This window comes from Malus domestica, chromosome 10 (assembly GCF_042453785.1).
Source record: "Malus domestica chromosome 10, GDT2T_hap1".
NCBI classification, from domain to species: Eukaryota; Viridiplantae; Streptophyta; class Magnoliopsida; order Rosales; family Rosaceae; genus Malus; species Malus domestica.
This window is the reverse complement of record NC_091670.1, coordinates 2,445,271-2,457,923: the sequence shown is the minus strand read 5'-3', so window position 1 is coordinate 2,457,923 and position 12,653 is coordinate 2,445,271. Positions and strand designations below refer to the sequence as shown.

At 37.2% G+C, this 12,653-nt stretch overlaps 2 protein-coding genes across 2 annotated transcripts; one reads left to right on the top strand and one right to left on the bottom strand.

Moving 5' to 3' along the window:
- The first annotated feature begins 3,478 nt into the window (after nucleotides 1–3,478).
- Nucleotides 3,479–7,522, top strand: LOC114827273 (TMV resistance protein N-like). Its single transcript, XM_070805738.1, has 8 exons — nucleotides 3,479–4,010; nucleotides 4,110–5,205; nucleotides 5,251–5,268; nucleotides 5,381–5,431; nucleotides 5,573–5,659; nucleotides 5,787–6,881; nucleotides 6,953–7,211; nucleotides 7,320–7,522. Exons 1-8 carry the CDS (start codon nucleotides 3,493–3,495, stop codon nucleotides 7,520–7,522), a joined length of 3,327 nt encoding a protein of 1,108 aa, XP_070661839.1. The 5' UTR covers nucleotides 3,479–3,492.
- A 399-nt stretch (nucleotides 7,523–7,921) lies between these two features.
- LOC103426410 (L-type lectin-domain containing receptor kinase S.6) lies at nucleotides 7,922–11,558 on the bottom strand. The gene is made up of 2 exons (XM_008364500.4): nucleotides 9,292–11,558; nucleotides 7,922–8,206 (listed from the first exon to the last, which is right to left on the bottom strand). The coding sequence occupies exons 1-2, from the start codon at nucleotides 11,266–11,268 to the stop codon at nucleotides 8,087–8,089; spliced, it is 2,097 nt and encodes a 698-aa protein (XP_008362722.3). The 5' UTR covers nucleotides 11,269–11,558; the 3' UTR covers nucleotides 7,922–8,086.
- Nucleotides 11,559–12,653: the final 1,095 nt, after the last annotated feature.

Genomic DNA, 12,653 nt, shown 5'->3' with positions numbered 1-12,653 from the left:
GTAGAATTACTTTGTTGTCCATTTTTCTCCCATTTACTTCCATTCCTACCTCTCTTTTAATTTCCTCTCTTCCTACAACTTTCTGTGAGATTTACCTTGTGATTTTTTTGCTTCTTTACTTGCCTTTTGTCAAATTTTGACGGTTACCTTTTGTGATTTTTTTGCTTCTTTTTCATTGGGATGTTCGTGTGAAAAAGCCTAGATTAGTGGGAGACATAAGCATTACCCTTTCCTTTTTAGAAAAAACAGAGAGACATGAACATCTTTTCTGATAAGAAAGTTGGAAAGACGGTCCTGCATCCAATGACTTTGGGGATAAGAGGAGGTAAGGAAAGATAACGCGCCCCAACAAGGAAGCTTCCTCGAAACTTGTCATGGCCAGTCTTCCACTTTTATTGTGGAAAATCCTTGTCCTTTCGCTTTGTAATGGTAGTACTGGTACATATATACCGGGGTTTCCTTGTTGCTTCTTTGAAGGAGATTCACTTGCACGGAAACATTACACTGGTGTGGCTCAAATTGATCCCCGCCTCAACATCGTATTTTAACTTTATGGTGTGACAATACCTAGTATGTCGATTACACCCTGTTTCATATGAAAAAAGCGTGAGTAAGTATTACTAATTGTTTAACCATTTCTCATCTATAGCTTCTCTGGTTTTTTTTTGGACCGTTACCAATTGTTTTTTATATGGAAATTTTACGGTACTCAGGAGTATGAGATACTCTAAATGCTTTAACTGTTAAATCTTTATTTAAATATACAAATATCAAAATATAACAGTTATAACATCTAAATATCATATACTACGAAGCACCCTAAATAGTCATACTAACTTTTTTTTTGTCAATAAAATAATTCATCATTTGACACTATTTCCGACACGAAACCACCACTACCAGTAGAATTACTCTGATGTCCATCTCTCTTCCATTTATTTTCATTCCTACCTATCTCTCAATTTCCTCTCTTCCTACAACTTTGTTGTGAGAATTTTTAGTGTGATTTTTCTGCTTCTTGCCTTGCCTATTGTCACTTCTCTCTGCATGTGTAAATTTGTATTGATCCTGTATTTTATTTTTCTAGTATTTTCTCTGAGTCCTTAATAAGTTTTGCTTAATATACATTTTCAATTACCAAAAGAAGATTTAAAGTTGGGTCGTTTTATTCACACCCCATTATTGAATATATTTTACATACTTAAAACATCTCATATCTACTTTTCCAATTAAAATTGATATTGACGCACCTCCAAGTACTTTCCTATTATATCGTCAAACCACACAATCCAAATCCTACACCCACACTATCCACATCCAAGGTGCAGCCTCAATGTTGTCAAATGTAGAGGAGTCGCCTTGTGAACGATCCTATTTAAGTACACAAAAATTGATAAATTTGGATAACTAACCAAAACTTGGTAACCGTCAACTGGAATCCTCATAGATTTAGGTGTTAAACGAAAAAAAGAATTTTATTACCGTCGAATAACAAAAACTTGCTGCAATCGATTTTGTAATTTGTAATTGCATGAAACAATTCATTTTGTGGCCGAGGGTTTTACTGTCTTAGCAATGACAATAGTAAGAAGGAATTAGTTTTGGGTTTTTTTTATTAGCACCTCATATATTATTGAATACATCCCACATAAAATTTTATTATTAAATGACTCATGTATCTTAATATGAAATGACTATTTAGGCACTATAAATTTTTAAAAGAAATTACCCACACAAAAATATTTATTGATACGAAAATTTTCCTCTGTTGAATACACTAGCCGACATTCACCTCTCCCAGACCCTGCGTAAAGCGGGAGCCTTGTGCACTGGGTACGACATTTACGAAAATTTTCCTATGTTGAATACGCTCTTTTTATTTGCACCCACATATTGTTGGATACAATTTAAAGAAAATTTATTATTAAACAAATTATATACCGTGATATGAAACGACTATTTAAGCCTCCAAATATGTTAAAAAGGAAAATTACTTTTTAATACACGCCAAATCATTTTCGATGTGTATTCAGATTGAACGTTTATTGTCTGCGATATATTTTTTTAGACTCTATACCCTTACCCTGTATTTGAATCACTAAACGCAGCAGATATATTCCTTTTCATGCTTGTGAAAAACGTATTATTCCTTCCAATATGATTGCTTTCCAATTATTGAAAAAATGGACAACTTAAGTCGAAATATATGTTGTGAAAGTGAAGTAGATGATGCTGCTTTAGTTGATCAATATATAGCAGAATTGAGCAGCAAAATGCAGAAAAGTTCTGATATGTGGGTGTATTTTAAAGTATGTGGTGTAAGGGTAGTATGAAAAAGTAGATGAGGTGTAATTTTTTATTTTGAAGAAATGATATTATCTACAATAAAGGGGAGAGGGATAGGTTAGCTTCATAATTTGCTAACAATATTATGGTTCAAATTCGTATTTGACGAGAATCGAACTTAAGACTTCTTACAAATGAATACCACTAGATTGTAGTACTAAGCGGCAATATATGAGGTGTATTAAGACAAATTTTAAATAAAAAAATGGATGTGGTGCATTCAGCATAAGGTGTATTCAACATTATATGGAGTGTGAATAAAACAACCCTTAGTTATCCATAACTAGTCAAGCACTGACTTAAACCATTTAGGTTCCATAACCAGTTAAAAAACTATTTTCGTTGATAAGGAAAAATATCCACTCACCAGCCTTTGGTTGCATATAAAAGGCCTTAATTTGCATGAAACCATTAAAACAATAAAAAATTATAAAGTCATACTTCATGCGAAGCTTTCAAAACACTGATTTCATATTCCATTCCTCAAAAAAAATTTTTTTTTCAATCAATGTGTTTATATATATATATATATATATAATTTAGAGTTTTGTTCTACGATGGAGGGTGGGAGTGACTTGGAGAGCTTGAAGAGAAAAATAATCTTTGCATAATTAATTTTATTAAAAAAAAAAGTGATTGAGGTATATTTAGAAGTTCTATTGAAAAAAAAAAAAAAAAAAAACTTACAAGGCCTAAATAGTCATTGTATATTAGGGTGTATAAGTTATTTAATAAAAATTTTAATACGGGGTGTATTCAATAATATATGAGGTGCTAAAAAAAACCCTTTAAATTTCTATTTTCTTTTCCCTGCTCATTTTTGTTTTACTTGTTCATTGACTACTAGTTTTTTTTTTTTTTTTGCAGAATCCATTTTCCGGTAACTGAATATGATTCAATAGCTTAAACTGAGTTATCAAGGATTGTAAGATCAAATCGAATTGTCAAATACGTGTTGGTATTGAGTCAAATATCAGACTGCAATGAGTCCATGTAACAGTTACGAATAAAAGTTGCATCTAAAAGAAGATTTAAGGTTTTAGATTTTTTTTTTTTAAATTTTAAAACATTGATCTTCTATCTTTTTACTTGTTCATTCAGTTACTGTTTGCAATACCCAATTTACAGCAACTGTTTTTTTTTCTGATGGCATTGAGCGCCCAAAGAGCTACTGCATCTTTTCTTTCGAATGAATCAGCTCCTCGATGGAAGTATGATGTGTTTTTGAGTTTTAGGGGTGTAGACACCCGCAAGGGTTTTGTATCCCATTTATACCATGAACTGTGCAAGTGCCAAGGGATTTCTACTTTCTTTGACGATCGAGAGCTTGAAGGAGGAACAAGTATTTCCCTTGAGCTCCTGACTGCGATCAAAGAATCGCATATTGCAATCGTTGTTCTCTCACCAAACTATGCTTCTTCTAAATGGTGCTTGAACGAACTTACAACCATTCTTCAATTCATGGAAGCCAGGAACTCAGTTTTGCCGGTCTTTTATGAGACGGATCCATCTGACGTTGGAAATCAACGGGGATGTTTTGCCAAAGCCTTCTTGGAGCATGAAGAAAAGTTGATCAGTATCGAAGATAAAAAGAAGGTGGTCCAATGGAAAGCTGATCTAAAAAGAGTGTCCAAAATTTGTGGCTGGCATTCGAAGGAATCTAAGTAAGCATGCATGGACAACTTTAATTTCCTATGTCTTAGTAGAGTCAAACTTGAATTCTTCGTTTATGCTTTTTTGATTGGTTATTTTATACCATGTAGGGATGAAAGTGAGCTCATAGAAAAAATCGTCAACAGCGTGTGGAGGAAAGTGCAAGCTACATTCACGCTATTAGATTCCTCAAGGAAGTTAGTCGGAACTGATTATGCACTCGAGCAACTAAGTATGTTGTTAGCTTATGATGCAGATGATGTTCGATTTATTGGGATAGCTGGGATGGGTGGCATAGGCAAGACTACTCTTGCCGAGCTAGTTTATGATAAAACCTTCCACCATTTTGATGTTCATTGCTTTCTTCGCAACGTTAGAGAGGTTTCTAAAGCAGACCCTACCCTAAGTGGTCTTCAAAAAACACTTCTTTTACCGATGTTGAAAGAAAAGATTCGGGACCAACAATCGGGAATCAAGTACACCGAGAAGTGCTTACACAACAAAAAGGTTCTTCTTGTACTTGATGATGTGGATGACATAAGCCAGCTACAAGTACTAGCTAGAAAGAAAGATTGGTTTGGCATGGGAAGTAGAATTATCATTACAACTAGAAATGAACGTTTGCTGGTCCAGCATGACATAACATTATGTCATAACGTCAAGGTGTTAAATGATGATGAAGCTCTTGCACTGTTTAGTCAAAATGCCTTTAAGAAAAATCTGCCTGAGGATGGGTTTTTGGAACTGTCTAAGTATTTCGTTAATTATGCTGGAGGCCTTCCATTAGCTCTTGAAACTTTGGGGTCAACTTTGTTTAAGAGAGGGCTAGATGCTTGGAATAGTGTACGGGATAATCTATCAAAAATTCCTAATCCAGCAATTTTTTATAAGCTTAAAATTAGTTTTGATGGACTAGAAGAGATGGAGAAGAGAATTTTTCTCGATGTTGCATGTTTCCACAAAGGGAAGTACGCCAAGCAAGTAATTGAAATACTAGATAATTCTTTTGGAATTTCTAGTAGTACTCTAATAGATTCGCTAATTGAGAAATCTCTCCTCTATCAAGATCACCTAAAACGTATGTGGATGCATGATTTGATACAAGAAATGGCATGGACAATTATTGGTCATGAGTCTAAAGAGCCTAGTCTACGCAGTAGGTTGTGGCTCTACAATGACATTTACCATATATTCACGACGAATTCGGTAAGATTTTTTTTTTTGAACATACGATATCATTTACACTAACAGGGAGGAGGTGGGAATACGGTAAGAAGTTAAATACCAAGTTTGGATGAAGATATAATTTTATTTGACACTATATTAGACTTGAATGCGAAATTAATTTGCCATTAATTTGCCTTTTTTTCTTTATTGTTAGGGAACGGGGGCTATTGAAGCCATATCCCTACGCTTGCTCAAAGTAGAAGAGGTACGCCAATGGAATTGCGAAGCCTTCTCTAAGATGGATGGACTGAGGTTTTTGGAATTCGATAATTTGATTTTTTCTTCAGGCCCCAAATTTCTTCCATGTTCCTTGAGAATTATAAATTGGAGTTTCTATCATTCTAAGTCTCTTCCAACTAGCTTTCAACTGCGTTTGCTTACTCAACTTAAAATGCGTAAGAGCAAACTTGTTCGACTATGGGAGGGGAAAAAGGTTAGTAGTATTGAATAAATGTTATTTCATTTACAAAATAACTATATATTATTTATTTATTGTTTTGAATAAACTTAAAGGTTGTAGAAGCTAAATATATGATTTTAATCTTATCGATGTTGTACAGGACTTACCCAACTTGAAATATATCGATCTTAGCTACTCCAATAAATTAATGAGTACCCCAGATTTCAGTGGTATTCCAAATCTTGGGAAGTTGATTCTTTGGGATTGTAAGAATTTAGTTGAGATTCACCCATCTATTGCAGTCCTCAAAAGACTTGAAGTTTTGTACCTTCATGGCTGTGAAAGCATTAATAGCCTCCCAAGTGAGGTTGAAATGGATTCTCTTGAGACTTTCGATCTTGATGGCTGCTCAAATGTGAAAAAGATTCCAGAATTTGGAGAGCAGATGAAGAATTTGTCCCTGATTTCCTTAAAAGGGACTGCGATCGAGAAAATACCTTCATCAATAGGACATCTAGTTGGCCTTAAGGGTTTGTATCTACGTAATTGCAAAAATCTCTTGAACCTTCCAAGGGCTATTTGTAATTTGAAGTCTCTTACATATCTCGATATGATGGGATGCTCAAAACTTGACAAACTCCCAGGAGACATGGATCACTTAGAGGTGCTTGAATTGGGAGCCACTATGACCGAGCCACTTGTAGGTATGAAAAATCTCAAACGTCTTGTGTTTGACGGATTGGATGCTAAAGCAAGGGACATATGGGGCTTTCTCCGCTTGTTAGGACTCAGAAAAAGTCGTCCTGATCCTCCTTGTTGGGGTTTGGTATTGTCTTCTCTAAATCGTTTATGCTCATTGAAAGAGTTATATCTAAGTAATTGTAAACTCTCTGAAGGAGACATCCCCGATGATATTGGTTGCTTGTCCTTTTTGGTGGAATTGATTCTCAGTGGAAATAATTTTGTCAGTCTACCTGAAAGCATTAGATGCCTTTCTAAGCTCAAGTATCTTGATTTGGAGGGGTGCAAAAGCCTTCAAGAATTGCCACCTCTTCCATCTAGCAGCGAATTATGTGTAAATGTGAAAGATTGTACTTCCTTAAAAAGGTTGTCAGATCCATCCAAGTTAAGTAGCAGATTCACCAATTTGTATGACTTTGACTTCACTTGCAAGAATTGCACTGCATTGGTTCAAGATGAAGGCTGGAACAATACAATACTCTCAAGGGTTCGAAGAATTGCCACTCAGACCAAGGTACTCTCTCTTTATCTCCCCCCTCTCTCTTTCCCTCTCTCTCTCTCTCTAAAATAGTTCTTTTGTTACAGGGACTGAATCTATATTCCCAAAAACTGGACCCAGATGTTGTATGGCCTGGAAGTGAAATTCCAGAGTGGTTCAGTAATCAGAGTGTGGGACATTCAATAAATGTGGAGCTTCCACCACCATCATGTACCAACTGGCTGGGGATTGCCTTTTGTGTTGTTTTTCAAGATCCTACGCAAAACTTGGCTAATCCAACTGCCCCTTGTCATTATGATTATTTCAATATTCAGTTTTTAGGGGATTGCCTTTTGCGATGGGATTGTAAAATAGGGTCTCTTGTGTCAGAACACATTTGGGTATTTTATTTTTCTCGTGAATGTTGTCATCATGAACAATTTTTATTCGAAACTTGCCTTTATGATATTGAAGGGGGGAAACAAAAAGCAGACTTCAATAGTGTGAAGAAGTGTGGGGCTCGTTTGGTGTACAAGCAAGATTTGAAAGAGCTCAATCAAACATTGAAAATCCTGAAGCGAACACATGAATGTCGTGACGAGGTAGCTTCAAGTGGACCTGAAAGTGCTAGATGCAACATCACAGAACAAATCCGCAAAAGGCATTGTTACTACTAGTCACCATCTTATAATAAATGCAAGTAAGTCACATCGATTTATCGCATCATCTTAATTGTATTTAAAAATATATTTTGCTTTGAGCTATAAGATGGCTATATTTATTGAAGAGCGAGGGGAATGAATGTTTATGCATAGACACTTTTGCAATTTATCTGGGCATTAGCTAGATTGATGTAGTATTTGATATTGAGCTTGTAATATGGACTATTCGATCATAATCCATGTGTACCCTCAGTGTCATAGCTCATATCATCGGTAAGCATCTCATAAGATGACTTATTTGGATGGTTAAGAGTATATCTTGCTAACCAGTCTCTTACGAACCATCGTTATGTGAAAGAAGAAATATCATTTCATCTTAAATTCTCTCCGTAATTCTCTGCTGTTCCCAAAAAATCCAAAAGCCAAAAGCTAAAATTCCAATTCCAAATTCTTCTTCCTTACAGAATATAAAATATTATACAAAAGTCTAGCACTAACAAAGAAAAATAAGCTTAATTTCTCATTGCAATAGTTTTTCATTTCTTAATTTCATTTCGGTTCACAGTAAGGCCAGTTGCATCATAAGCTTGGGAAGAATTGACAAGGCCGGACTTGAAGTAGTATGAAGACTTTCCAAGGGCCGTAGAGTTGGCCTCCATGTTTCTTCCTGGTACAAGGATGAACCACAAGGTTCATTTCCTGAAAACACCATTAACGTTAAAACCAGGGAGTTCAATTCAAATTTTTGTAGAAGGGAAGAATTGACGTGTTTCAGTCTGTCTTTGTAACTAATGGAAACTGGTGTGCAGTCCAGAAACAGTAATAATTTATTTTGTTCAGTTTCCAAATGCCCCTTCCGCAAAAACAAGACAAACTTGTAAATCAGTATACATCTTGTAAGTGAATTTGAGGACATGGGAAGTGCTTGTTGGAGAATGAGTAGTTTGAATAAAGCTCAATTTCTGGAAAAACAATGTTGCCTCGATCTGCAGTCATCTGCTGTTGTACGTGATGATATTTCATTTCATTTTTTTTTAGCTACAACATCAAGTTAACAAATAACAAATTCAAAAGGAACTTAATTCAATCTTTCGAACATCATTTAAAATATCAAGTCCATGAGCTAATGTAAAAATGCTTTTGTAACGAATGGAAACTTAAATCATTATGCATTTTGTTTGTGAGTTAGAACATGTCAATCCTATCTTAGCGGCTCTACCAGGTAAGGGGACATTAATCCTGCTCTTGATCATTCAATGTATCATCATCGTCATATAGGATTCAAATACTGTTTAGGCTTCACATTTGATACGAAAATCAAAAACCCATATCAATCTGCTGCAGCCTACAGCATGAAGTTTAACTCAATCTTTCGAACATCATTTGAATTAATAAGTCCATCTGCTATAATAACAAAATGCTTGAGACAATGCCAATCATGATTAAACAGACAAGGAAAAGTTCTGCTAAACACTCTGAGCTTTTAATTTCTATACGACATCAAACACAATTTCGGACTACAAAATCTACAAATTAACTGAAGCAACTGAATAGGATTCCCCAAGATCCCCAGTCAACAAAAAACTCCTAATTTCTCTGTTACAAACTGCACTGAAATCCTACTCTTAAATTGAAGTTACTTGATCTATTATGAGCTACTAATCCTTGCCAAAGTGGCTCTTCGGAGTCAAATATTGTACATCATCAAGTTCAAGACTTGGCCGAACACCACCACAAAGCGGGATTTCTTCACATTCATCAGGATAAACAGGGCGAAGGCTTACCCTTGGTTTTCTTGGTGGCAGCAGAGGAAGAGGCGTTTCGCCTTTAAGAATCCTTGCAGCTTCCTTCACCGTTGGCCTCTTCACATGGTTTGGGTGCACACAAGCAAGTCCAGTCATCAGCATCCTCTCCATCTCTACCATATCAAAGTTCCCCATCAACCTCAGATCAGCAGCTTCAATCAGTTTCCCCTTTTCCCACATGCTCCAAACCCAATCAACAACCACTGTTCCATCATCCTCCACCGGCTTTCTTCCCGTTGCCACCTCTAACACCACCACACCAAAGCTGTAAACATCAGTTTTAACAGTTGGAACACCTGAATAAACGTATTCCGGAGCAAGATATCCCATTGTACCAGCTGGTATAGTTGCTTCTCTTGCAATGATTGAACTATGCTCATACACTTCTGCTAGACCAAAATCCCCTAGTTTGGCGTTAAAATCTGCATCGAGCATTATGTTGCAAGTTTTGACATCTCTGTGAATTATTTGCCTCTCACACTCCTCGTGAAGATATGCAAGAGCAGAAGCGACTCCAAGAACTATATTAAGTCTTTGCTTCCAGGACAGAACAACTGCTGAATTGAAGCTTTTGTGAAGAACTTTGTTGAGGCTTCCGTTGGGCATGTACTCGTACACCAGGACCAACTCATTACCCTCACAGCACCACCCATGAAGCTGGATCAGATTCTTGTGCCGCAAACAACCCACCATAGTTGCAAACTCCGTAGTAAAAGGATTACGCAGACTACCGATCCCATCAACCCTCTCAAACCTTTTCACTGCCACTTCTCCACCAGAGGACAGAGACCCTTTATAAACCTTAGCTGATGCCCCTTCCCCGACAACCCTGTGTCGGTTAAACCCCATTGTCGCCGATCTTATCTCTGCAAGAGACAAACTCGTCGGAACTTTATTCGCCTCAACTCTACAAGTTTTGCCCTCTCTGCTCCCTCTGGCAGTGACCATTCTCTTCTTCACACACACAAAACAAATGACAAAAACAAATGCGATTATGGAGACAACAAATGCAGCTAACCCTCCCAACCCAAGAGCCATCTCCACAATCTTTGTTTTTCTTTCATGGGAACGATTTTCCGGGCTGCTTTTGGTACTTGAATCTTCTGGTGAAGAGCACATGAAGCAGTCCCCTTCTTCAAAGGTATCTGTAGGATTCCCAGGTGGAAGAGACCCGAAAGTCTTGAATCTCCACCTGTCAACAACGTGAACTGAAGAGCCCTGCCCATTCGAGGCCGAGAAACCGACATGCATGAACTCCTTGAACTGGTTGGAGAGGTCAATCTGAGCAACAAGAACAGGCGTTGGAGGCCTAGTTGACGAGTATCCGACCCAAACCCGAATCATCTTGACAGCATCCCTGTACTCAATCCAAGCAGTAATCTCCCTCCCACTTGTCAAATCAATCCCTCTTGAAACAACATCAACACAGGCAACAGACACAACTGTGTTCAAATCAACACCAATGTGGTTCCCATTGATGTCACCAACCATAGGATCAAACCTAGTATCGAATTCCACAGCGAAGAACGATTCTTTCGACACTGAGGATGGCTCCGGAAGTCCCATATACCCCCCTCTGGATGATCCCAGAGAATCGACATCGGGGATGATCACAAACGCAATGCCATCTCCAGAAGAACACAATGGGGAACTTGGGGTGATTGAGAAAGAGAATCGGCACAAGAAAGAGGCAGTGGCGTTGGTTTTCGAGTCAAGAAACCGAATTGGGTAGGCGTAAAATGCTCTTCCAACCCCAGAAGAAGCAGAAGGGGAAGAGGAGGGGCAGGTGGTGAGTTCTTGAGTGAGACTAATCGCGTTGTTGGTGATGGAAGCGTCGCCGAAGAGGGTGAGGTTATTGTTCGTCGCAGGCAAGAACGGGACAGAAAGCGAAGGGAAACTGAGGTTGGAGACGAAAAAGAAAAGGACCCAGAAGAGAAATGGACGAGATGAATGCATTGCTGTAAACCCAAATGCAGAAACTTTCTCGGGAAAATGAAAGGCGTAAACTTTCTCGGGAAAATTACAGAGAAACAGTGATAAAGTAGTACCAGGATTGTCTTCCCCTCTGGATTTCTGCGGATGCTTCTGCCAATCTTGATACTTGAAAGCTTCAACCAGTCGAATGAATGAGAGAGAGGGACTGGGAGACGGAGCGATATGAGAGGGAAAATCGCTCCATTTGATTGATCGACGAAAACCCAATTTTAGGTCCCAAGTTAAGAGTTTGCTATGTCGCACAAGAACTGGGCCTGCTTGTTTGTGTGGTGGGTAGAACTTGGATGGAGTATTTTGGACCCGTTTGTTACACAGGATTAGGAGGGATTGCCTTGGATAAGACTTTTATCCTGTTTGGTAAGGCAACTGAAGCAGGGCACATGATTCAAAAGGACTGTAAGTAGAATGAGATTTATGTTTTGAATTGATTACTGAAATATCTATAATTGTGTATTGTCTTTGTCCCGTACGATTATTTTTCTTCTCTACGGTTGTAAGGTTTTCATGTCTCTTCTTGAACTAAGAGATAATGAGTTATGTGTTCAATTCATTTTCAATTCACACATTCCGTCATTTCGTCATTTTGTTGTCTTCACGAATCAAAGTATAATAGATTCTATCTCAAATAACACTATCTGAGGGGCACGGTGGCTCATTTTGTAATTTTATAGTGATCCGATTAATTTATAATTCATAGAAACTCAGTGAAAATAGCTCAATTAATTTAGTGACCTAATTAATTGCTAAAACTCTGAAGACATTCAATTGTAGTGAGAAATTCCGCTTTTGTTTTGAAATACTGCTATTTGTGCCAAGTTGCATTAGTGTTTCTTGTTTGTAAATTTACCCAAATTTTCAATAGGTTTCCCAGATGCGCTTCAAAAAAAAGGGAAGAAAATTATTAAGCTGGCCATTTCACCTCATCCTTTATTTGTTTTTTATTTTTTTCGAATACATTTTCTCCAGAATGACTAAATAAGGTGGTAAAGATCATCATCACTTGAAGATAGTGTCGTATCTGTGGCTGCTCATTACAACACTTTAGCCAAAGGAGTTTCAACAATAGAATCAGTTCTGCCATTAATAAAAGGGCATTGCAAATCAGAAAAAAATCAATTCTATTTGATCTTAGCGAAAAAGTAAAGCTCTGTTTGATCTAACCCTGCCGATATCACATACATAACAATTGAATTCTAGTGATCGTCAAAAATTAGATTTCATGAAGTTGATTCAAGTGGGTGGAAAAGGAAATTAAGAAAATATTAACAATTTCTGCAATGAAAAGAAATCATTGGTGAAAGCAAGCCAAAGAGTTCCATTAAACTCCTCTGACCGACATATGTTGA

Coding starts and splice junctions, on each gene's coding strand:
- LOC103426410 (XM_008364500.4), bottom strand. CDS start 11,268: ATGCATTCATCTCGTCCATTTCTCTTCTGGGTCCTTTTCTTTTTCGTC. Junction 8,207..9,291: donor TGCCACCAAGAAAACCAAGG/GTAAGCCTTCGC, acceptor TGGTGTTTTCAG/GAAATGAACCTTGTGGTTCA.
- LOC114827273 (XM_070805738.1), top strand. CDS start 3,493: ATGGCATTGAGCGCCCAAAGAGCTACTGCATCTTTTCTTTCGAATGAA. Junction 4,011..4,109: donor TGGCATTCGAAGGAATCTAA/GTAAGCATGCAT, acceptor TATACCATGTAG/GGATGAAAGTGAGCTCATAG. Junction 7,212..7,319: donor TTGCCTTTTGCGATGGGATT/GTAAAATAGGGT, acceptor ATGATATTGAAG/GGGGGAAACAAAAAGCAGAC.